The sequence below is a fragment of the Labrus bergylta genome, chromosome 16 (genome assembly GCF_963930695.1).
Source record: "Labrus bergylta chromosome 16, fLabBer1.1, whole genome shotgun sequence".
Lineage (NCBI taxonomy): Eukaryota > Metazoa > Chordata > Actinopteri > Labriformes > Labridae > Labrus > Labrus bergylta.
The window spans coordinates 21,924,322-21,950,015 of NC_089210.1; the positions used below are offsets into that span (position 1 = coordinate 21,924,322).

Here is a 25,694-nt window from a genome sequence, read left to right on the forward strand (position 1 = left end):
AGGCGAAACAGCTACAAACCTGAATGTTGCCACCACTTTATCTAGAATTGGCAAAAAGATACAGAAATCTTTCTTTGAGATACAGAAATCTCAAAGAAAGTCATGAGCAGTTAAACTACCATGACGGCAGTAACATTCGGGTTTGGGGATGTTTGTTTTTTCAGGTGACATTGGCTTGCACAGGATCAGCTACACACTAACCAAAGAGAAGTCTTACTCTATTCTATAGAGTCATAGCAACCCCAACCACAGGCTGTAAATAAGGAAAAAGTGGATATATTAAAACAAATTCATGAAAAATATAATCTAGCTTCAAATACACTGTATCAACAAGTATTTTGTTCGTTTTAATGAATGAAGAAAAAAAGACAGATTTTTTTTGTCAAATGTAACTGTAAAATGCAGACAATCCCCCATCCTATGCTAGAACAAGTACAGCTGACAGGTCAAGAGTTCCTTGTTTTAAGTAGAAACACAACAGGAACATTTCTAATTTTCTTTTTTTTAAACATTAAAGATGCAACATTTGAAATGTTTAACATTATTACAGCATCAAACAACTATTTGCTACATGCCAGTCGAAGTCTAAAAAGTCCTTGAGAAAGGATGCAACTCGGGGATTCACGGCTGTAGCCTTTAGCTGGACTGTCTTGCCACTCCTTTGGCTGACCTGGACCCTTGAAGTGCATTTGGTGTTGTCTGGGTTTATCCTCACCATAAACCTGTAAAACAAGAAACAGTCTATTTCAAGGGAAACTCTTTTTGTCATTGTGAAAAGGTAGATCCCAAAATGTAAATCATTTTGTCTTTGTTGATTATGTGTGTGGTGATATGGGGTAACATGTCTTTATGCTAGGTGGTAGCCAGGGTGTTAAAAGTAAACTTCCATTAACGACTGTTCCACAGCAGACTGCTCTGAGGAAAGTTTAACAATGGATATTTATTGCTTGTTTGCTTTTCTTTATTTTAAATAGGCGTCTTCACATGAGAATACAATTTTGAAAGCATCCCCGTGGAGAAATCAGTGTTTGCACTTGTATTGCATCACCATTGTGGTGAATTCACCAAATAATGTACTCCTCACAGTTATATCGCCTATACCTGGTGATATAACTGATGATATTTGGGAAAGTAGCTGTCAGGTATACACGTTAGCTTCGCCTGACCACTCTCAGTTGAATATGTTAGGCTAAACCATCTAACATTACAAACAACAGATAAATTGCGATGAAGGTCAGATAACGTCAACGTTTAGTCATAATCTGTCTGCTGTAAAACTTTAACGGAACTAACCGAACTCCTGTGTGTGCAGGCTGAATCCGGGTCCGGGACCTTGTCAGTCTCTTCCCGGCGGCTCGGTTTCTCTTCACTCTTCACAACTATTATATAAAACAATCAATAGCTTAAACTAAGGGCAACTGCCACTCTGATATGTGTAGAAAATGATTTCTCTCTTATCTGCTTTCACCATCAGAAAGACCAGTGTACCTGCTGTTGAATCCGTTCACTGGTTTTCTGGTGTTTATGTTATAGTTACTAAACCACACAGCTCCCTTTGTTGTCCACCATTTTGTACCTACCTGACGAAGCTCCACATGGTGCTCTTTCTCTCTCTCAACATCTTGTTGACTCTCTCTCACAGACACACGCACGCCACACGGCTTTGTTGTCCACCATTTTGCCCCATGTGACGTAACCACATGGTGCTTCCCCGCCATCTTGTCTTCTTCCTATCCCTCTCTCTCTTTCTCACACACATACACAACCACACATGTGCCACACTGTTTGCTTGTAAATACTTTGTTTGCTGTAGTTTAGTTTATAGTAGTTATTTGTTTGATTGAGTTTCATTGATTGCAGTTGATGCTGCTTGTTAAATAAATTCTGTTTTAAGTTAAGAGAGCAGTTGTTTGTGATTACTGGTGTATTTGCATTGTGATATAAGCTGGGTGCGAGGGCTAGTGTTCGGATTTCACGCCTTCAATTTATTAAATACATGTTATTAATTATGAATAATATGGTGATAATTTGGTAATTTTTCCGTGATTTCAGTGTGGTGCCCCGTTCTTATTAGTGCAAGTTGAATAATATTGTTAATTTATATTAATAACTTATTAAGGATAATGATTAATATCAATTAAATAACCACATTTTGATCTAAAACCCAACATCACTTATAACATAAAACCCCAACATGTCTCTTAAATGAGCATCTTCTGTGTATCAGATTCATATTAAAGATAAAAAGGTAACAACATTTACATTTTATGGAGATTTATTGCATGAGGTGCTATAATTAATTTATAATCAGTGAAAAAAACATTGTACAATTCATATCAGGAAGCAAGAAAAGTTGGTCTAACAATAAAATGAACTTCTATTTCACCCTTAATATATCATCACAGATTTAAGTTTTGTATCCCAGTAAAAACAGTCTTGTCCTTAATCATCACAAAAGAACAAGATCAGCCCTTGAAATGCCTAAAATCTTAATTCTTTGATTAAGGTTCAAGATTTAATAAGATGCAGTAATAATCAGTGAAACTGCAGGGAGTACATCAAATCATCCACTTCTAAATTCATAAAATAAAAACACTCACAAAAAAACACATCTTCAAGAATTAAAAAACCTGAATTATTAAAGAAGTTGATGTCTAGCTGAAAAAATGGTAGAAACATGAAAGGGGCGCTGGATTGCTTAACGGTTATGTCATGTCCCATGTACGGAGGCTACATTCCTAAGCAGCAGCTGTGGGTTTGAATCCGACCTTGGCCCTTTGCTGCATGTCATCCCTCCACTCTCTCCTCCCAATATTTCTTGTCTCTCTTCAGCTGTCCTATCTAATAAAGGCAAAAAGGCCGAAAAAAGAAACGATTATCATGAAAACACAACATCCCCCCCGACCCTCCACCACCCATTGCAATTTCTGGCCTGAGGCCCACCACAACTAATCAAAAGGAAAACTGTCCTATCACTAATCTAACATCTCTGAAACTCACATCAAACATGTCAACAAAAAGAGAGAGCAGAAATAACAACCTGAAGAAAAGGTTGAGACCAAATCCAGAAGCCTCGTTTGACTTTTCAATGTTCCCTGTGGGACCCTCAGTGGTTAAACAGGCCTCAGCTGTTTCTCTGCATCAGGTAAACCTGAAATATCCACAAGAGAGTTAAACACAAAGGTTGTGATATTCTACTGATAACTTTCATATTACCATTTCATTGTCTACCAGAATGTTAACTTTTAATCATCACTTTTACTTAAACTTACCTGTGCAGATGACGGGCCGGGTTGATCAGCACTAGTGTGAATAGAAGCATTGTTAGCAACTGTTATAAAAATAAGTGAAGCAATTTCTTACAGTTTAAAATCACAGCATTATCTACTTTAAAAAAAATGTTTTACCTAACTGGTGATGTTCCTTCATGTGTGTTTTTCTTCAGTTCTTGATAGTATTTTGTCACCGTCTCAAGCTCCTTTTTGACATCTAAAACACAAAAAGTTAAACTTCAACCTTGGAAAAATGTCTTTGCACTTTGGTGTGAAGATAATCTGCTTCAGAATCTGGCAAAAGCAAAAACTTGTAATATCCTCTTAGTAGGTGACTATATTTCTATGGATGAATATTAGCATGGAAGTTTTTTCAGGCTGGGATTAAACCTGACATTTCACACATATTGTATGCAGATATATGTGAACTTCCTGTCTTGTGGGGAAATGTCTTTTTTTTTGTTCTGCCATGGTCATAAATACATCAAATTTTCAAAATAACATCCATGTGTGAACTCCCTGTTTGTATCTTTAGATATCACAGGCTTGTATGTATGACTGGACGTGTTAGATACCTAACCCACATAAAGTACATCAGTGAAATGTGCTGGATTGTGTAGTAAACATTTTTTAGGGGACACTATTGAGGAACAAGATATACCTGCACACTTGCTCAAATGCCACAAAAGTTTTTATTCCATCACAATCCCAACATTTCCCCCAGAGGTCTTCTTCAGGTAATAATTTTTGTTTTTTTGCAGGTGTGCAGGTATATCTTCTTCCTAGGCCTGCTGTTTTTGCACTGCCCTGCACCTCCTTGATGTTCGTTCAAAAGTGGGGGTCAGGACCCCCTGGGGAGTCGCAAGACACTGAGAGGGGGGTCGCAAGATGACCTTCCATAAACAAATAAACATTTGAAGTGACTTAAAATTGCACATTTACCCATTATTGTAAAATTATATACAAAAAGTTGTTGAATTTAAAATAAAGTGAGATCTGTGATGAAATGAAAGTAATTTGTAAAAAATCTTTCTAATGTAACTTTGCACAAGAATGTAAAAATGTAGGTGTCTGTTGCTCTTTGTAAATAAAAATGCACACAGACACAATGAAATAATACAATTATTATAGGCTGCTGTGTTTTTTTGTGTTTACTAATCCCAGTGTTTGGATATGCCTATTAGTGTGTGCTGCTTTAAATGCTTTAACAACTTCCAGGGACAGTGGGGGTCCCCAGTCTCTGGCACCGTTATTTTGGGGGTCACGGGCTAAATAGTTTGAGAAACCCTGTTCTAGGGGACACGATTGAGCTATTGTGCAACACCAATGTGACAGGCAGAGTACATTTTGGCAAAATCATTTTTAATTTCTAAACATCCACATTACCTGGAAGTGATTGTTCATCTGAATTGAGAGCGCGCTCAATAGACTCCTTCATTGTGTCGTTCAGTTTCTTCAGGATTTCCTCCTAAATCGGCATCAAAATATTTCAAATGTATTACCAGGGCATTTAAATATAGTGTTCAACATATTCTGGATCTTATGTTAAGTAACAGGTTAAACGTGTGTTCACTGGGCTGCTCAGAAAACTGAAAAGCTAAATATTTTTCTATAGGATTTTTTTTTCTGTTGTACTGTAATATTTAACAGCAAAATGTATTTTTTTGTTACACTGACTGCAGTGTTTTAATTGCAAAAGTAATTTTCTCAATGATACACATCACCTGATGATAGTAGAAATGTTCTATTGAACCATAAAATAATCAAACTGTGCAACGTTTTTTGCTGTATTATTATCTTTTGAGTTTGGATAAAAATCGAGATAAAAATCAAGGTTTACTTTATTGTCCCACAGAGTGAGAATTAGTCTTGGGCTCTTCACCCACGCTGCAGCCTTTAAAACACAACATTCAACTTATAATGTGACAAACCTTCAGGTTTTTCAGTTTTGACATCATTTCATCTTTAGCCTTCTCAAACATGGTGTTCTTATTAGCATCAACATGCTTCCTTATGATTTCCCTAGAGTTTTCTAGTCTTCCTTTTCCTTCACATTTTTGAGCATCTACAATGAAACAGAATATTTGAATGAATTACATTTCATGTTAAATGTTTTGATTCAGTGTCAGGTTTCATGTGCCAAGATCTTTTCTCTTACCTTCGTAGCATGTTTGCATGGTTTCCTTGATTGTTGTCGTCAGGCCGCTGTACATTTCTTTCTTACGCTGCCGGATGGTTTCTTGGAGTTCGATCTTTATTTTTTCTTCCTAAGAGAGAGGATAAAGAACAAGCTGTGTTGTAGACCCTCTAATTTAAATGGCTAATATTTATTATATTTAGGGACGCACAATATGAATTTTATTAAGCCAATATCGATAATTACCTGCTCCTAAGAATATAATCAGTAAAGGTATATATATAGACCTACATTAACGTAGTATACTAATGTCAACAACGAAAAACAAAAAATAGTTAGGCCTTTAGAATATATTTTTTAACTTTAACCATGTAAAAGTTATTTTTCACTTTCTGCAGATAACCAATGAGGCCCAACACATAGTATAAGCCAGCAGTTGACTAGCCCCCGTTTTAGGTTTTTTTCACATTCGGCACAATTCTTTCCCCCTCCCCTCTGGGCTTCATTCACATCAGTAACATCGTTCTGTGCCTTGAGCACACTCACATATGTACACCGTAAAACATAAATGAACGCCATTATTGTTAATAATGATTATAAAAAAATATATATATCCGTAATATTGGCCAATTAATCATCTGAACTGATATGTATTGTGCATCCCTAATATTATCCCTAATATAATCCCTTATATTGATGGTGTTCTTCATAGGCAGTGTATATAATGTTTAGAGCTGAATAAATAACAATGTTTTGGTTTCACTTTTGCATGTTTTCTCTTTATTCCATACATTAGTCACAAACGTCAGGTTAATGTTGATTTGCTCGACAAACTACTTGATCAGTCATTAGATTGAATTATTCCTTCTTTTACCTCAGTCCTGAGAAATTCCAGTTGCAGTTTCACGTCTTTGTACTTCCGATTTTTAATCAGCTTCCCAGTGTCGAGTGAAAAGGAACTGATGGTCCCGTTGAATGGTCCAGGATTTGATTCAGTTCTGAAACATGTTCATAAGTAGCTCTTTCATTAAGTAAGACCGGACAAGTTTCAAATTAAATAATTTCAGCTGTAGCAGATGGAGTGGCAGAATCCAACATAGACCTGAACTTAATCACAACTGTTTCGATAGTCTTGTTCTTAGTTTTGCCCACTCAGCTTGGAAAACTTGACAGCCAATTTTAAGTTTACAGCCCAATCCATCTCCTTAATTTCTATCTGAATACTTTTTTAAAACTGTTCACCATTAGCCGGGTGCTCAAGGTAACTGCTGGTTAGAAGGACAGTTTTCCTTCGCATAAATGCTGCCAAAGGTTTGCTTATGGTGGACTCGTGTTGGGTTTATTTTAATCATACAACATGGAGTACAGGTTTCACCTGGGCTTTTTCTGAAACCACCAACTAATTTAAATTAGTAGTACGCACTGATTTGGCCAGAATGCAGTATGCAGTATGCGAACAAATCCGAGATCCCCTGTATGCCAAAACTATCCGGACGTCGTACTGATCGGGGTCTGAGCGAGGTGCACAAACATTATATGCATCAGACCAGTCGTCCTTGCGTACTGTTTCCCACAAGTCAAAGCACCAGGTCAGAGATGATGGACAGCAACGGCCATTGTGTCCCGAGAAATAATCACAATCCGACCAAACCACACAAAGATACCACCATCAACTTGTTTGATTCTCAAAATGCTGAAAATCTAAATTAATCACTCGTCAGCTTTTTCCAGACTGTAAGTGGATGCTACCCTGTAGTGGCGTTTGTTGTCAGCTGGGCTGTTACTTTTTTTATTCCAATGCATTCTAAGACCAGAAACCAGCTTAGTCGGGCCTGGCATACTGCAAAATAACCACAGACTGGCAGTCATACTACTGTTGAAGGTAATATGAAGTACATACGGCATGCTATGTTCAACAGGAGTATGTAGCATGTGGTTTCTAAAACAGCTCTGCTCTTTTTCTAAAGTTTCTTGACATAACTTTTGTTATGTTTTGGCACAACGCAAAAACGATTGATCTATGTTTTATGTTTCATTACTGCATTGTATACAATAATTGTCTTAATATGCTCTTTGCCGTCGTTTTTAGGAGGCAATTTTTTTTCCTTGTTTAGTAATTCCTTACGGGAAGGTCTTTCTGAATTCTTCATCAATGCTGTCCATCAGCTTTGCAGCTAAATCCTCATTGAGGTTTAAGTGTTTCCCTGCTGTTGTTTTGTGGACACCATAGTTGTCGATTACACATTTCAGTGTCTTGTGAAAACCACTTCCTTTTCCCTTCCTCTGAAACAAAACAAAATTAGAATATTTCATTAGACACTAATAATTTAAGTATGGGTTGGACAATCTGTGGTTTTGTTATGAAAACATAATATTCAGGTACCTCAGGACATAAAAAGGACTTCAAGACATCATCACATGAACTTTTAGAGTTCTCAACCCCACGCTTGAGACATTCTTCCAAAGCATCTGTGGCCTCTTGCATGGACTTTTGGACTTGTTCATGTCCACACTTCATTGTTTCTGTAAGGACTTTGCTCACTTCTGTTTTTACCGTAGCCTGAAATCAAACAGAAAACATTTAAAATTCAAAACATTTAATCTACACTTCCCCCTTTCTGGGCTTTCTTTCAATTATCTTTTTTAATTCTTCATAATTACCTGGTTATGGTTTATTTAACAGAAAATGTTGGAACAGTTTTTAAGAGATTGTGAGATCGTTACCTGAGGGGTAATATAAAAGATCAGCTGATTACCCCTCAGGTAATTCCTAGAGCTAAAGCATCACAGGGGAATGTTTCTGTGTGTGTGTGTGTGTGTGTGTGTGTGTGTGTGTGTCTCTGTGTGTGTGTGTGTGTGTGTGTGTGTGTGTGTGTGTGTGTGTGAAATAATAAAAAACAAAAGCCCATGACATCTTTAGCATTTTTTTCATCAAGTTTAAAAGCTGATGTGACCGGTTGTATGCAACGTTTAACGTCAGAGTGCAATAAATTAGGCTCAAGTTTATTGTTACCTTATTTTTTCTGCATTTATTTAATAAAAAATTAACATTTTATTTATACAGCCCGAATAATTCTGATACGTAAACAGAATGAAAGTGTTGTTACATTATCTTACCCCTCCTCCACAGCGGGCCCCTTGAATTAAGGACAGTATCCCATACGCTCCTGACACATACCAGTAGTTCCGTGTCTCTGAGTGATTGTCATTAAGTTTTTGCAAAATCTTCTGAAGTTCAGGGATTTCTGTAAATAATAAATACATAACAATATTCTTAGACACTTTTCACATGTTATAAACATTAAATAATCCACTAACTGTTCCATGGGGGGATCACCTACCAGTGTCAGCAGGTTCAAGCAATTCTTTGTCCTGAAACTCAATGGCGCTCACTGTGAACACTTTGAAACATTCATCACTGAAATGTCTCTGAAAAAATAAAATGAATCATTTTAAGGTGGGATTGCAGTTATAGAACAGCTTCGTGTTTTGTTGTCGTCAGTCTACAAAACTCACCGTATCCATCTGTTGTTCCCTAAAGTGATCCTTCACTTCCACCTTTACTTCCTCGTTCCTCTCTCTTATGGCTTCCACTGAACTGTTAGAAGAGATCAGTATCATCTGATTAGCAACACTTGAGAGAAATGAGAACAACACCAATGGAAGGCTAGTGATGTTCAACAAGATGCAGGTAAGGCCTGGACCGTTTTTTATTTTCTTCATAAACAAGGCACGCAGTTTATAGCCTGATTGTGATGGTATACACATTAGGTAGGGGGACATCTTATCAGTGTTTGAATATAATTATAATGTTTGAAAAAAAATCACTGACCTTTGACCTTTATGACGTCCAATTTGATCAGACTTGGTGCAGATGAAGTGAATGTGCTGACATTGGCCACCATTTCCAATAAGGCTACTGTTCAGAATCTCCCATGTTTCTTTCTCTGATGCTGCTCTGTTAATGTCAGCCACGATCCACACAGTGGAACATCTTCCAACAACCTAGAAGGATAAAATAAAATCTAATTGTGAATAACTAAATATCAGCACTTTGTAATAAAATAATGTTACACTATTAATAAAAGATGATAATACAGTAAAGCATTTACCGTACAATCTGGAATATTAATTGCACCGGTATATAAGATGCACCCTGTTTTGAAGTTTTGCAGTCTCTCAGAGAGAAAAAAAAGTTTAAACTGTCTTCCTGGGTGAGGATTTCTACAGTGTTAAGCGAAGTCTACAACGTGCAATTTCTGTGCAGCTCATTTTTGGGAGTTTGCACCCCTACTAGCTAGAGTATGGTAGTTGAGTTCTCAGCTTGCAGTGAAAGTTGTGAGGCACAGACCCCTAAAGGCCCTGACACACCAAGCAGATGGCAAAGAACTAGTGGCGACGAAGGCTGCCTGTCTTGGCGAAAAAGTTGTACTAGAACACACCGCAAAGACTACAGCCGACGGCCAATCAACATGTACGTTATGCGCATGCATGAGGCAATAACTCTCCATGTCAGCAGGCGGCGGTATTCTGTAATAGTCATTCCAAAAAGCGAAAACCGGAAGAGGACGAGGAACAACGCGGATAAATAAACCGTTGTTGTGATACAAGAAAACAATATTCTCACCGCTGTCGCTCAACACTCGTAATATAGGTACTGCATATCGAGAATAATGTCAGATAAAAGGTTAAAAATGGCACTGCCGTTGTCAGCCCTTGGTCTTATATTAGTGGAACAAGAATAGAAGAATATAGACAAGGCAAGAATTTCTTCTTGTGCACTGGTCCACCTGTTTCATTTAGCTGAACAGCCAATCAGAGAGATTCTTACACCCAACCGCGGCGGCTCAAGCCGATTCCACGGCCGAAAAAAGGCCAAATGGGGCCGACGGGTAGCGACAGAGCTGGACACACCGCAAAAACTAGGGCGACAACTGCTCAACAACGGACCGACAGCCGACGATCTCCTTGTTGTGTAAGGGCCTTAACTTGCAAGTCGTGCTGCCTGACTCCGATGGTCACTCTTTAACTTTGGGACTATTTCAATCAAAAGAACACTGGACAAGGATTATTTAGGGAACAATTTCCCACTGTTTTCTGTAAATGCGTGATTATGACCTTGTAAGGGAGAAAATAAGTGAAAAAGTCGCGCAGCCAGCCTGGTCTGTGACTGTCTTCCTCAGCACAGCGTGCAATCAGCTTTCAATACACAATGAATGGGGATGTATTTTTAATCCCATCAGGTTCTTTAAAAATGTGATAGTGGCTGCTGCACCCGCCATAATGACAGCGAGTGTGTCAGCATTTTATAAAGATATATTGGTCGCACCGGTCTATAAGACGCAGCCAACGTTTATGATGAAAAAATAGGTATCAAAAGTTCTTGTTATACACTGGATTTTACAGTAAGTTATTTACCCCTTTCCACATTTCATCTCTGCTCTTGTTGCGGTCCCCATTTCCAGGTAGATCCACAAGTGTGACATTCTGAAGAAGGTGATTATTTGGCACCCTGATAGTAACACACTTCACCAGGGGCCAAAACCACCTATTTACTTGACCATCTCTGTCCTTTGATCTGCTTCTTGTGTATTTGACAAGTTCTGCAGAGAGCTCTTCAGCCTGCAATAAATGATAAGATTCAGGATTTTATTTTGATGCACCATGGTGAATACAACATCCTGATGGGTAATTGACAATTGGTTGCACAGACAATCTGGTTACTAGTGGACAAGGTCCTAAATGATTTTGCTATGAATGGTACATTTTGATATGTGATTGTTTCTATTTAGGATCAAGTTCACTCTTTAAAAAAAAACAAAAAAAAAACTTAAAGAGCCCATATTATGCCCTTTTTGGGGTTCATATATTTAATCTATGTACCTACTAAAGTATGTTCACAATAGCTAAAGTTTTTTAAAAAGTGTCTGTTTTCATGTACTGCCGCTTCATGCACCGGCTCGCTTCTGACTCTCTCTCTAAGGCTCTGAAGTGCCCACGTTCAGAGTCCCCACGTGTGCCAAGTCTGATCTGATTGGTCGGCCTGTCGGCTCTGCCGTAATTGGTCAGTCATTCAGCCACTCTGGCTCCGAGGGCCGGGGAGCAAAAACATTAGCACCTTAGCACTACTGCAGGCTACGGCATATCGTGGGCGTGCTACAGAAGTTAACGGGCGTACAACATGATCTGCTGGGCTTGCCACAACGAGCCAATGGGCTTAGATCAGTGATCTCACACTGACAAGACGTAACACTGGCAATTTTTTTTCGAGGGGGCTAGAACCGAGCGTTACATGCAGCTAATGCTACAGCTAACAGGAGGACGTAGGAGAAGCTGCGTTTCCGCGGACTTCGAATTTTTGCACATAGATGTGCCTAATCATGCACAAGATACATGGAAAACACACTAAAGAGCATATAAAACCAGAAAAAGCATAAGCCCTTTAATAACACTAACATTTATTCTATAACTTACTTTTCCAAAGGACAAGGTCTTCTTCTTAGAATTGAGAAGTTGTAGAATTTCTTTTGAATGTTTCCGATCCATGAAACCGTTCTTGTCCAATATTTCTTTCCATTGTCCTCCATACACTGCTGACAGCATCTCAACAGCATCCTTTTTAACCTCTTTATAATTGATCTTGTCAGCATTGTCACGTTCATCGCCATTTTCCTTTTCATTGTCTGCATCATTCAGTAAGATTTTTTTACAGCCCTGCACATCTTCCTCGAACTCCTGATGAAAAAGTAATCTTTTAACATAGTTTCATGGAATCAAATGAAAAAAAAAATGCATGAAGCAAAGTGATGAGCAGCAATATCATAACTTTTTGAAAAGTGACAAGTACTCATTAAGCAGGTTTTACCTCTTTTGTGATGAATTCAATCTCTGCCTCATAGTTCTGGTTCTGCTTGTTAGCCTCCACCTTAATGATGACAGTTGTACATGCTTTGTAATTTCCTGAGGGCAAGAGATCATCCTCTCCAATGACAGCATTTATTAAAGAGCTTTTTCCAGCCCCTGTTCTTCCAAAGACACCAACCAGCTCCCTCTTTTCTTTCTTCAAACCACCAATTTTTTTTCTGTTGAACAAAGGATTAAATATATTTTTTGATTTATTTGGAAATTAAACAATGAAATAATGTGTCAGTAATGTTTTAGGGGTATTCTTTAAATCTTTGTTTTCGGGTTAATACTGTATGTATGGGAGGGGGGGCATCGATTTGTGGTTAATTTGTAACAAATGTTTCATATCATGTACGTCTTTGTAACCTGCTACTGGATGCTTTGAATTCCCCTCGAGATCAAGTATCTATCTATCGATCTAGCTATTACATTTGTTGACCAGCTGTCACACGGTCATACAGCAGCAGCAGCAGCAGAGTTTAGCCAACAGAGACTCGCACATCATTAAAAAAAAAGGAGCTTTCATGTGGGCCAAACAAAGCTTAAAAAACATATTGCCACAAGGTGAATTAAGCATGAATCAGGTTTTAGATTCATGACAGCTCACGTCACAGATTTACCCCCCTGCTGCCCTTTGTCCAGGCAAGATGGAAAGACCTGAACTAATATTGAAATATTCAAACTTGAATAATCATTAGGGGACAAGGTGAATAAGTCGAGCCAAAAAAGTGCAAAAATAATTGAATGAATGAATGGATGACAAACTCTCAACATCTGGGGTAAGATTATAAAAGAGTAAAATATGGAGGTGGACCATAGGCTGTAAATATTACTGGACGAACCCTGACCCGTCTGTGACATAGGCAGAAAATGAATCCAATCGAGGGCCGCATCCATATTGGATTTGCAGTTTCAACCTAACTTCGGATCAACCTAACGACAGCAGTAAGGCGGGACCGGCGGGACTTAACTCCGCCCATTCAGCTCGACGTTAGCAGTCCACTTCACAGCATAGCTAACAGCTAGGCTGCTATCATCAACTATTCCTGTTCGTCCTGAGAAAACTCTACAAACAGTAAGTTAACATTTAACTTTTCTACAACACAGTTAAAACTAATTATATTCAACCCAAATATTTAATTAAAGTCTTAAAACTACACTTTTTTAAATATACAATCATGGTTATTAGTTATTTGTCAGAGCAGTTAGACTTTGTCAGTGTTAGCAGAGCAATACATTAACAAAGTTTTATCCATAGACTGTAAATAAATATGAGACATCCAGAAGAAATCAATATTACAAAGCATACAGTTCATGTTACTGTTCTGACAAAAAGAGGAATGTCTGTGTCTTATATTTACTGATGTCAACAGCGATGAGGTGAACATGACAATTGAAAAATAATTATTTAGTATTTATTATAAGACATTTGTTTTCTATAGAACCCCCGTGAAGTCATGGAGTCTGTGGACAGTGTCAGCTTCACACCAAAAACTTTAAGTATTAGAAAAAATAGTGTTTAAGACTGGCATCTATTATTAGGAGCTGCAGCTACCTTGTTCAATATTATTCCTGCAGATGTGGCTCATAACAAAAAAACACCCTGAGCTGTCACATGTAGTTAACTGTACATTTTGTCTTGTCTGAGGCATTACTTGAACACCTTTGTATTTCTCCTATAGACACAATGTGGATTATTGGTGACTGGTCCGTCGAGGTGCCCAGAGAGCTGCAGAGACAGAGGAAGAAACCTGAGCTTCAACAACATCTGCATTTGTTGGTTCTTCTGGGGTGGACTTCGGTTGCTTCTCTTCAACAGCTCGCTGTGAGGGAGGTCTCCCCCGGATGGCCTGAGTGATGTCACCCACAGACTGAGAGCTGAGGCGTGTTTTAAGCCTCTTGACAAACCGTTACACCGCGCCCGCCTGTCAAGCTGGTCAGCTACACGCCTTATTGTGAATAACTATTATCCTTCATCAAATCAAAACTGATGAGTCATCAAAACATTCACCCCCCATACAGTGTGTGTCCATCGAGACATGAGCTAGTCACACCTGTTTGTTTGTTTTGTACCAAGCTGTGAACATGTTAATCTCTGCTGTAAAAACAGATTTTTTTTAATGTTGTTTTTCAGATTAAATAAATATTTCTATATAAATGCACTCCTTTTTGTCTACTTACGAGTATACATTTCAGATTTGAAATGACAAGACTAAAATGTGCATTAACGCTCAACTCAATAGCTAAGGGAAGGAAGTCTACTTTTACACAACTTCTTATTCTTTCGACATTTTTTTTTACCAAATACTAATGTAGTTCATTTCTGAAAGTGGGATGGAACAGAGTCATTGCAAAATGATGACCTTAAACACAGCCCCATTCTTAAATCAAGATACATAGAGAGTAAATAAGATCAATAACTAAAAATGATTTAGAAATGTAGTCTTCCCAGATCAATATCACATAATATCAACTTCTCCCATCTAAACTGGACAAAGGGTTTTAAAATGGGAAGAAAATAGTTTGATTGCAAGTTGTTTGGAGGAGATCTAGTTTTATTTGAACAACATGAATACAGTCTTCCAAGGTGCAAACCCTCCTCCTTCTTCTGAAGCTTGTGGAGCTCCTTCATGTACTGCCGTCTTATCTGCTGGCCATCTTCTCTCAGCAAAACTTCAACTGTTGAAAAGTCATTCTGAAGAAGCTTGAGCATGTGACATGGATCCAGGAGAACATGGACTTTTAGTGAGAGGTCTTCAGGATGGCAAAGAAAGAGAGAAAATATCAGTTATACATTAAATCATTTTGTTTGTTCTCATCTATTTTTCTGTATTCATCTGTGTGTAAGAGCACATTTATAAATTCAACAGTGTACTACCCAGACAACAAAGGTACAGTATTCAGGTAATCAACATCTATTCAAAGTTAAGAAGATAAACCTTATTGTAATCATGCTGTTTTCAGCTCTCTCACTCACACAATGATATTCCACATCAAATGGTCTCAGATTTTGTGTGAGGAAAAATTAAGCAGTTTATTGTGGATAGTACTTCATCTTAACATGAAACAAATATAATCTGAATTATTTAAATCATTAACAGGTCCCAACTCTCTGTGCTTTAGTACAGAACATACAGTAACTCATTTATTATTAACATGAGCTCAGTACATGGCTGTATTCTTCAAACTATTTCTTATACTTTATATCTATGTGCTTTATATCTTATTTTCATTCCATATGTTATTTATATTTTATATTTCTACTGCTATATTCTGTGTATGAGTTCAGTGAAAATTAATATGGTTATTAATATAGTTCTTAAATTACAGATGCTTTTACAAAGTGCATTTTTTTTTAAATTTGGTAACAGTTTGCTCAAATCTTAAGACACTACATCAACCATGTAACTTTAATGTCATCCTCTATAACCTACACAGCACATTAGGTTGAGTTCAGTTTATGTTACTGACGGATAATTACTACACAAAGTTTGTTTTTTAATGTCCACATTTACGCGGAGTATAACATTCATCATAACGTCAGATAACCACCGAGGTGAACCTTTAGCTTCTAACATCACACAAACTCATTATTTTCAAGAACAACATCTTAACAACAAACATTTCTAAATCATTGACCGTAAATAATGTAAATAATATAAATAATGTAAATAATGAGCTACACAGTTAGTCGACTGGTTTACAAGCTAACGCTAAACAAGCTAGGTCCGTAAATATAAACACATGAGTAAGCAGTAAATATAACACTACTATATCACTTACCGAAAAAAACTGAAGCATCAACTTGTTGGATGGTCGTTTTTTGAACCAGGCTGTAAACATGTTGATTCCTGTGGTAAAAACGGGCTTTTTTGGCTGTGGGCTTATGGCACTTCCGGCGCTTCTGCAGCTAGCCTCAAGCGGAACCTCGAGGAACTGCAGTTTTTTGTACTTCCGCATAGGCTTCATTTTTCGAGACTGGAGGTTGCCCCTTGAGGTGGACATCAAATTATTGACTTGACCTGCAATAGATCCTCAGTTTAAACCTGGGATCAGTAATTCTGTATTCAAGTAGTGGTGGTACCCATTCACATACAGATGGCAGAGGTTGCTATGTAAAGTAACCATTAACTAATAAAGTATCAACCTTTTTTTAAGAAGCCAGAAAAAGTGTTGAAAAGGAGGATGACACCATCTTCTTGTGACTCTTTTGGACTTGGATATAATTCATGATCATTGTTTTCAACTGTCGCCCACACTGTTCTTCTTATTTTCCTATTTGATTTTCCATGTTGTTTGTTTCTCCTTTTTAATGTGAAAATTAACTCAATAAAAGTATTATTTTAAATCTTAATGATTTCATACCAGCCACTATATTCTGCAGCAAGAACTTTGTTCCGTGTTAAGCAGGAAAACAGGAACACTTTTAGAGGCAATTTAATTGTTCAAAACAAAAATTTTCTTACATATAATAAATATGTAAGGTATGTTGAAATGCATGGGTAGTGATGAATTACATAGAGGTCAAATACAATCCCAGTTCCTGAAAAATTGGGATGTTGTGTTAAATCTAAATAGAATGTGCTGCTTGCATAAAGATTAAAATGGGTTTATATTTCCTATAAACAATGACATTTCTCAGTTTCAACATTTGATTTTCTTTATGTTAGTTTCAGCTAAATATGGGGTTTCATTGTTTTGTACAGGTAAATCATATTTATATTTACACAATGTCCCAACTTTCTAGGAAATTGGGTTGTAGGTTTTTATATAAATAAAAAGGGAAAGAGAATGATATCAGATTTTAACTTGTGATGGGCACAGGTCATTGTCAAGAGAATACAGTCAGAATAGGAGAAATTAATTGCAAAATGAATGACTCAACTCCAGAGATCAGTTGCTAATGTCTTTGTAAGCATGTCCGCTAAAACTAATAATAATATGCAATATAAAAAATGTATTACTTACTCTAGAAAATCCTTGAGCTCTGTCTGAGGTAGCCTACTCTCAACACTTGCCATGATTTTTTCCACTTCAGGCAGTACATCTTCTCCTGTTGGAGTGAAAGTAGAGAAAAAAAGACAAATGTATCAATATCGTTTTACAAAGAGAGGAAATAAATGTAGAGCATGAGAGAGCCGTTCTCTTCTGAAACAGTTAGAATGTCTTAGATAGTATCTTCAGGCTTTTACAGCCTCTTGCAAAATGTTTTTCAGAGTTTAAAACATAATTGGGTCTTATTTTAACAATCCAATGTTCATGTAAGTGCACAAAGTGCCCTTTCAATAGCAGGGAAATGATTTAAACTGTCCATATGCAGTATAGACTGAAGACATGTTTTGTTTTATCTCAGGATTCTTCTTTAAATTAATTATTTTTATCCTGTTTTGTAGTAATAAAACAATAAACTCCCGGGGGACCCATCGCAAGTAGACATATTTAACACTACGCTGCTCATCTCCCTTTTCTGTTGCCTGCAGGGCTGGATCATCTGTATGGGTACAGGGAGACGGGGCGTCTGAACCTGAAAGTGAAGGGGTCTGCCCTGACACCAGGTAGGGTCAGGGTAAAGTACAAATAGTTATATAGCTTCTACAGGATTGGCTGCATTGATTAAATGACAGCTAAGTTAACAGAAAGGTTCAAGGGTAGATTATTTTTTTAGTGGAATCCTCTTAAGAAGTTAAGGCATGAGATTACAACCTTATTAGTGTTCTCTTATGTTAGTACGAATTTTCATGAAATTCATTAATCTTGTAACTTCGTGAAATGTATTAATCAAGTCTGCCTACCACCTGTTAACGCTCCTACCTTTAGGTGTCTGAAGCTGTAACCTTATATGAGCGAAGCACCTAAGTAGTAGCAGATCTATGTTTGGATAGGAGCCAACCATATGTTGTCAACAACTGTATGCTAGACAGAGAGTCTACAGTTGTTACATATACAAATCAGTGTCATGTCATCTTTATTGTTTTATGGTGATGTACCCAAATGGAAAGGAATTTGTGGGTTGCACCTTTTTGACAGAATATAAGCAGCACTGTGAACACTGTTACTTTGTCAGCACTTTGTCAGTCAAGTGATTTGGAAGCGTGCTTGTTTGATGAAGTTGTCTGACCTCGGCCGATTAAATGGTGTTATAATCTCCAGTCTGTTTCACGATTTCTTCATTGGATTTATACAAACAGAAACAACCCCCACCTAACATCTTAGAAGAGAAAAGTAATCTCTTCAGGGTTAATAACAGCCTATAGGCCTACTATTTTGGGGGGGGGGGGGGGGGTCATAACTCTCCTAACTCTTCTCCCCCATTTGGAATCCTTGACACCTGAGGTTTTAAAATCTTTGTTCAATTTGATTTGTTCAATAAATAAATGAAATACCTGTGAGTTCCTTGTCACGTCGTGGTTTCTTAGGTAGTGATGCCATCTGCTGGTCTCTCCCGTGTGGCTCCTTCTCTCTTCTTATCAAAAAGGCAAGAAGAACAATTTGACCCTCAGAGTATAAAACGTTCTCTCACTTGTTTTTGTCAAAGCGAGATATTATTGCTATAAAAAAATATTGTGATAATTTTATCCATGGCCGTAACCAACTATGAGGTCACTGAGGTCTTGACCTCCATTCATTTTTACAAAAACAAGAAAGCAAAAATTGTTACCATCAATCTATGAAGCACAAGATGGCTTTTACTTTGAAAATACTCACTCAGTAATGCCACAAAGTCACAACCCGCCTTACACTGCGGGTCTTTTTCAAACCAGCCAAGAAACTACACTTCTGTGTTTCTTGCTGTGCCTCGTAGGTTAAAGCAGCCACCTTAACAACACGCAGCCAGAGTGGAAAAACTCAGCACTAGTCCGCAAATCATTCACTTTACAGATAGTAAGTGTGTGAGTTGTCGGCCGGGTGTATGCTCGGATTGCATGATTCAACAGGATACATTTAAAAGAAAAATCTGGACCTCACTATTTTCTAAACCCTGGTTACGGCCCTGATTTTATCTCCTCGAGTTTACATAGTGAAGTGAGCCGCCCCTAAATATGAAGTGCTCACGTATTCTGATCTTTATGGTAAATGCTCCGGACTGCAGAGCGAGCAGGAGGAAGAGACAGAGAGAGTGAGTCTGTTATTAATCTCCTTTTCCAGACAAAAGTGATAAATGCAGAAGTCTTACCATAAAACTGACTATGAGATACACGTGTATGAAACGGGAGCAAACAAAATACTGTTCAGGGAATAGCTTCGGAGGTCGGTGAAATTAGTTTGAGAATAATACTGCGAGTCTGCGGTAACTTCCGTTTTTCAAAATAAGGTGTTCACAATTTAAAAAACAGTTTTCATGGGAAAAAAATAGAAAAAAAAACATGTTTTTCCATAAATACACCATGATTCTGATATGGTTGTACTTAGTACTTCCTAGACTACATGCTTGCAGTACTATGAAGTACTTTTACTGAGTACTTTTTGAGAAATCCATTGTCAAAGTCCATAAAGAACTATAATGAGTCTTTTTTCTGATGTTGAGGAGCTGTGCAGTTGAGCAGTTCATGATTTGCAGTCTAAAACAGAGTGCAATGTAAACAGAAAATATAGAAGTCCAGTGAGCGTTGATGTAACGCATCAAATCAGTTTCAGCCTTCACATTACTGTCATGTATTGAGCTGAACTGTACTTTTGGCACAAACCGGCAGCACAGAGATGTTCCTAAATCAAAATTTGGTCTTAAAGGCTGAATGTGCGACATTTTACACATACTGTAAATATAGCAGAAATCCATTATATCCTCTGAAAATAACTCTGTGAGTCATGACTGTCTACAATGAGTGTGACACCTGAGTCCCACTGTCTGTGATGTTGTCTGAGCCGTATCTACAGCGTGTTTACATGGACGGGACGGCCGGCTCATCCCCTCGCGTATACAAGTTGTTTAAGTGAGGGACTATAGAAAAGAAGAATAACATACTGTACTCACTGCTTATTTGAATGTCACGTAAGTGTTTCTAGATCACGGTCATTTTATGTAAATTGACATGCAGTGTGAAGATACGAGCAAACTAAAGAGCGCTACCATTAGCATGCTAACACAACAATGCAGCTCGAGTTGTTTTGGTTTCATGCTGGTGCTCAAAGGGCGACATCTGCTGGGTCAAAAAATTGCATAAAAAGCCTTTAACGTATCATAAACATAAGTAATGTTATAAAAAAATTCATACCTTTTAGAATACACATGCTCAAAAGAGTCAAACACATTAAATTCTGCTATTCTAAAATAATTTATTTTCGAATAGTTAAGGACGAGACGTCTCGTTCAGTATTTATGAAGGATTTGGAGGGCTAAGGTCTTTGTTAGTTATAGATGGATGGATCCTTTATTGTCATTGCAGATCACTACACAATGAAATTCAGTCCAGCCTCAACCCCTTGATACTTTAACAAAATATTTTTAAATAATTCAAAGATATAGAAAGTAAGCAAGTTTATGGCACATATAGAAAAAAAGAATGCTTGAAATTACAAGGATTTTTTACAAAATCAAGAAAAAGAAGCTGTCATGTGTTATCAGAGATTGTACTCTTTCAAAAACCAACCTCTTCTTCATCATTCCCCCCACAAATTAAAAAATAAATGCAATGAGTTGGATTTTATTGCAAACATGCTGCAAGAGTAATGTAGTGGACACAAACTCCCACATACAAACCTAAATAGAAGATGATTATGTGTATAGATTGCCCTGCCTATAACTAGAAATGTTTCTTTATTGCAGAAGATTCTCTATTCCTGACAAGTTCATAAAGGTTTGCACATTTTATTTTACAGAAACAGTGTGACATATGCCAAAGATGGTACCATGAGCAGTGCCTAGCCATGGATGAACAACAACTCCAACATGCAAGGGTGAACAATTGGGATTGTGCTTTTTGCAGTTAGGGCAGAAAATAAAACACTTAAAAATGTCAAATAAAGACATGTGAGCACTTGGGACAAAACTTATCTCATATTTTTAATTTGATGGCTGTATTTTTTGTTTGTTTAAATCTTTGTTAATATTTGTATTGGTTCAAATTTGAAGAAAAAAGATAGATGTAGTTGTTAGTGTTCATAGTCTTTGTAATTTCATATGTATGCTCTACGAAAATGTTAATGTTTAAAATAAATGTAAAAAAAAATATGTCAATAATAATAGTCATTTTTTATTCATGACAGATTATTAATATTTGAAAAATGCTTGTATGTGTGTTTATTGCAAAATATTAAAAGTGCAACATGTAGCTGTGACAGAGCGTATCAAATTGGTACTGTCACCTTCAAAACACTGCAGAGAGCTGTGCTGTGTAAGGGAGCTTGACAGCGGATTTCTCAGAAAGCACACAGTAAAACAACTTCATAGTACCTGTACATGTAGTCTAAGAAGTACTAAGTCCAACCATATCAGAATCATTGTGTACTTATGGAAGAATTTGTTTTTACAGGACATTAAATTCATAAAAAAGACTCATTAAAGTGATTTATAAGGGACTTTGACAATGGATTTCTCAAAAAGTACACAGTAAAAGTACATCATAGTACCTGTACATGTAGTCTAGGAAGTACTAAGTCCAACCATATCAGAATCATTGTGTACTTATGGAAGAATTTGTTTTTACAAGACATCAACGTCAGAAAAAAAGACTCATTATAGTTCTTTATGGACTTTGACAGTGGATTTCTCAAAAAGTACTGAGTAGAAGTACTTCATAGTACTGCAAGCGTATAGTCTAGGAAGTGCTAAGTACAACCATATCAGAATCATGGTGTACTTATGGAAAAACATGTTTTTTTTCCCTATTTTTTTCCCATGAAAACTGTTTTTTAAATTGTGAACACCTTATTTTGAAAAACGGAAGTTACCGCAGACTCGCAGTATTATTCTCAAACTAATTTCACCGACCTCCGAAGCTATTCCCTGAACAGTATTTTGTTTGCTCCCGTTTCATACACGTGTATCTCATAGTCAGTTTTATGGTAAGACTTCTGCATTTATCACTTTTGTCTGGAAAAGGAGATTAATAACAGACTCGCTCTCTCTGTCTGTTCCTCCTGCTCGCTCTGCAGTCCGGAGCATCTACCATAAAGATCAGAATACGTGAGCACTTAAAATGTAGGAGCGGCTCACTTCACCACGTAAACTCGAGGAGCGGCTGGCTTGACCGTAGTATTTTATCGATGACTTTATCATTGACAAAATAAAGATCTTCCTCATCCATACCTCAATCTGTTATTAGAAAAACAATTCAGAGTAATCTTGGCCATTCAAAAACTAAACTTATTTTGGAAATGCCAGATGTCTGGTTTTAAAAAACTAAAGCATCACACACGTAAGGAGAATTTTAACAGATGTTCTCCATATTCTTAAGCATGAACACACTGCAAGATATGAAAAAAGGCACGTCTCATAGCCTATTACAGGATTTATTAAGATTATTGTGCTGGGGCAGAAACGCACCACCTTACTCGACCTGACGTTAAGGGTGTGGCCAGTGTTTAAATTTATATTTTTAATGCTTTGCATGGAAGGGAAACACATTAAAAAACAAGTTTGGGTAAGCAAAGCCAGTTTACAACATCTGCTATGTTTCTATAAGCACATGAATAAATATATCAGTGTTGGTGGAAAATTACCGGCTACAGTCAAGAGAGCAAGGTAATACTTTACAGTGACATGTGTGAATAAAATCATCCATGACTAGAAACTGCAAGTTCATCAAATAATTATATTTGAATCAGATTTACAACTTGACACATTTCAAACAGTTAATATGAATTTCATTAAATCAAAGGACAGATGGAGGCTGTGACATTATTCAAAAATATGTAGCAAATTGAAATAGATAACCAGAAGCTGCTTTTGAAGTTTAAGTTATGCAGAACATTAATCAAAGATACAACGTCCAGTCAGAGTTAGTAAAACTAGTTACATCTCTATTCCTTTCTTATCTTATGTAACACTGCTTTACTTACAATTCCTTTGGAGTCTGTAGACGATGATGAAAGTAAAAATGGTAAAAGTCCAAAAAGCTCCACAGATTAAGTATAAAAATGAAACAGTCTCAATCAGTCATTAAACCACCATCACCTCAGTCTTGGTAAAAACACTAGAGGTTACGTGACCTGATACTTAAATCATGACTAATATTCCTCTTCCTGTAAATGGAAGTGATGTTTCATTCAAGGTTCTTTAAGTACACAAGCCCTCTGTGTCTGCTCCGCCTTCATGCCATCAGCTCTTTCACTTTCTCATGAACTTGTTCACAATCACATGCTGCAAGTTGAAAAACGTTTTTCTTTAATCACTACCAATTGATTTTGCTTTTCTAGCTTGTTGTCAGACACATACAATAAATTATGTATTTCTTACTCCTTCTCCATATTTCTCCTCTGGAGCCGTTGCTGTGTTCTGCAGCTATCAGATAAAAGTGATGGACAAAATGCCTAATTCATTAATAAGATAACAGGCATGTGTGAGGGATATACACTGGTAACTCTTACTGGTTGTTTTTGATACTTGCACTGTAAAGCTGGAACTCTGAAGACACAATGGGTCGTTTATTCTTTTAAAGTCACACTCAGTAATATCAACATAAGTCACAGTGTTTTATGTTCTGGACCTTGTGCTATAACAAACCCTGCTTGGCTCAGCTATGACTTGAGTTTATATTGAGAGAAAACAGCAGAACAATGGGTTTATAAGTAGACGTGTCACAGTTGTATGAATAGAATCAAACCTGTTGGCAGGAGAAAGAAAAAAAATGTGTCAAGCTGTTGGTCAAAGAACAGAAATCAATGGGTTGTTTATCATATTTCTAAAAGTTGATTGCAGCACAGTTTATACCTAAATACAATAATGTTGGGTTACAGATCACAGTTTTAGGTTTTCTGTTGCTATAAACTGCTAAGTAAAACAAAATGAATTTCAGTCCTGCAGTAACCAATAGTGTTTGACACACAAACAAACCTTATGCACACATTAATACAAGATAGAAAAAATAAAATGAATCAGTGGATCCCAAGCAGCAACCTCTGGTGTTGAAAAGTGAAGCTAATGCGGAAGAACAAAATCCTGCAGTTCTCAGAGTGTCCGCCCGACAAATTTCTTTAAACATCCCTACATCATAAGCCTTTACTCACTAATTCTTACCAAAACACCTATTTTTCATCTAAGTGTGATATCTAATATTTGAAGTCGGTATGTAAAATCTAATTTCAACAAACTCAGAACAGACAGAGCCTTGGACACGCCTTGAGATGATATGAAGAACCACACCTGTATGTCCACAAAGCAGACCGTCAGTTTCTGCCTCAGTGCAGTTGTTGGGTTGTATGAAAGGTAACACAACTATTGTATAAAACAAACAATGCCATTATTAACTAAAACCAAGGGCATATGCCGCTCTGATGTGTGTAGAAGATGATTTATCTTAACGAATCAATGGAAAAAATTGTAGTGTTTGACATTTGTGTGTGAGCACATTTGTTAATTACTGGTTTTATCAACAGCAGTTTATTTACTATACAACTCACCCAGAAGTCAAACTTATGCTTAAAGAATGCTACAACATAACGTCAGGCATATAAGGTGAGCCACCTTCTACACACAGGGTGTTTTACTGCTGTAGGTTTGTGTGTGGTTGCATGATGTCAGGAAACTGTATTATTACAAAGTTACAATGTGAATGCTACGACTTCATGAGCAACAAACACTAAGTATGCAGTGAAGGTTACTTTAAGAGTTTGGGTTATGCTTACAGATTTTGGTCTGGAAACTTGATTGGAACATCAGTTTTTTGTCAGAACAGAAACTGATGTCAGGGAAAACATTCACTAACTTTAATACGATGTACGAACAAGCTGCTAAGGTTGAAAATACTTAAGGACAAAACAGGCAGCAAAATCTGGATGCAACTGGAAAATAAATGTTTAACAAATACAAAGGAGACGTGGTGCTGCAAAAGGAATGAACATGCTGCAAAAAGCAGAGATGAATACATTAATAGTAAACATTCAGCAAATACACAAATGATGCAAAGTCAAAAACACACAAACAGAAAACAAAGGAAACAGAAAAAAGCTGCAATCATCACAGCAGATAGGGGGCGCTACTTAGACTCTATATGAGTGAATTGTTTTTTTACAAAGAACATAATTAACAAAGATAATTGGAAGGACAACGTTTTGAGATCGGCTGGCGGATGAAACAGACGGGCTATGACAAACACAGCACTCCCCCACCCCTCACCCCCTGGGACTGATGGCACAACAAACAAAAGTCAGACAACATGAACATCAGTTGTTCAGGTGCTGAGTCATGAGAAAATCCTTGGCTAAAAAGCCTCACTCAGCAG

General features: G+C 37.2%; 1 protein-coding gene across 5 annotated transcripts; it reads right to left on the minus strand.

Moving 5' to 3' along the window:
• Positions 1-2,257: 2,257 nt before the first annotated feature.
• On the minus strand, positions 2,258-23,491 carry LOC110003508 (nuclear GTPase SLIP-GC-like). Of its 5 annotated transcripts, none has more exons than XM_065964298.1 (17): positions 23,314-23,491; positions 18,699-18,775; positions 17,284-17,368; positions 12,275-12,491; positions 11,884-12,144; positions 10,828-11,031; positions 9,242-9,414; positions 8,926-9,007; positions 8,751-8,838; positions 8,527-8,654; positions 7,793-7,969; positions 7,535-7,692; positions 6,284-6,407; positions 5,431-5,539; positions 5,204-5,337; positions 4,659-4,740; positions 2,258-3,489 (listed from the first exon to the last, which is right to left on the minus strand). In XM_065964298.1, the coding sequence occupies exons 2-17, from the start codon at positions 18,742-18,744 to the stop codon at positions 3,404-3,406; spliced, it is 2,154 nt and encodes a 717-aa protein (XP_065820370.1). In that variant the 5' UTR covers positions 18,745-18,775; positions 23,314-23,491; the 3' UTR covers positions 2,258-3,403. The 5 variants fall into 5 exon arrangements, with proteins under 5 accessions (XP_065820370.1, XP_065820371.1, XP_065820367.1 ...); XM_065964299.1 differs by having other exon boundaries at positions 17,284-17,362; positions 18,699-18,778; XM_065964295.1 differs by having other exon boundaries at positions 18,699-18,778.
• Between the last annotated feature and the right edge of the window lie 2,203 nt (positions 23,492-25,694).

Excerpts from the sequence above, each read along its gene's own strand:
- LOC110003508 (XM_065964298.1), bottom strand. The coding sequence starts at position 18,744 with ATGGCATCACTACCTAAGAAACCACGACGTGACAAGGAACTCACAG. Across the intron at positions 8,839-8,925 it reads GGGAACAACAGATGGATACG|AGACATTTCAGTGATGAATG; the intron begins GTGAGTTTTGTA and ends TTATTTTTTCAG. Across the intron at positions 5,338-5,430 it reads CATGCAAACATGCTACGAAG|ATGCTCAAAAATGTGAAGGA; the intron begins GTAAGAGAAAAG and ends GTTTCATTGTAG.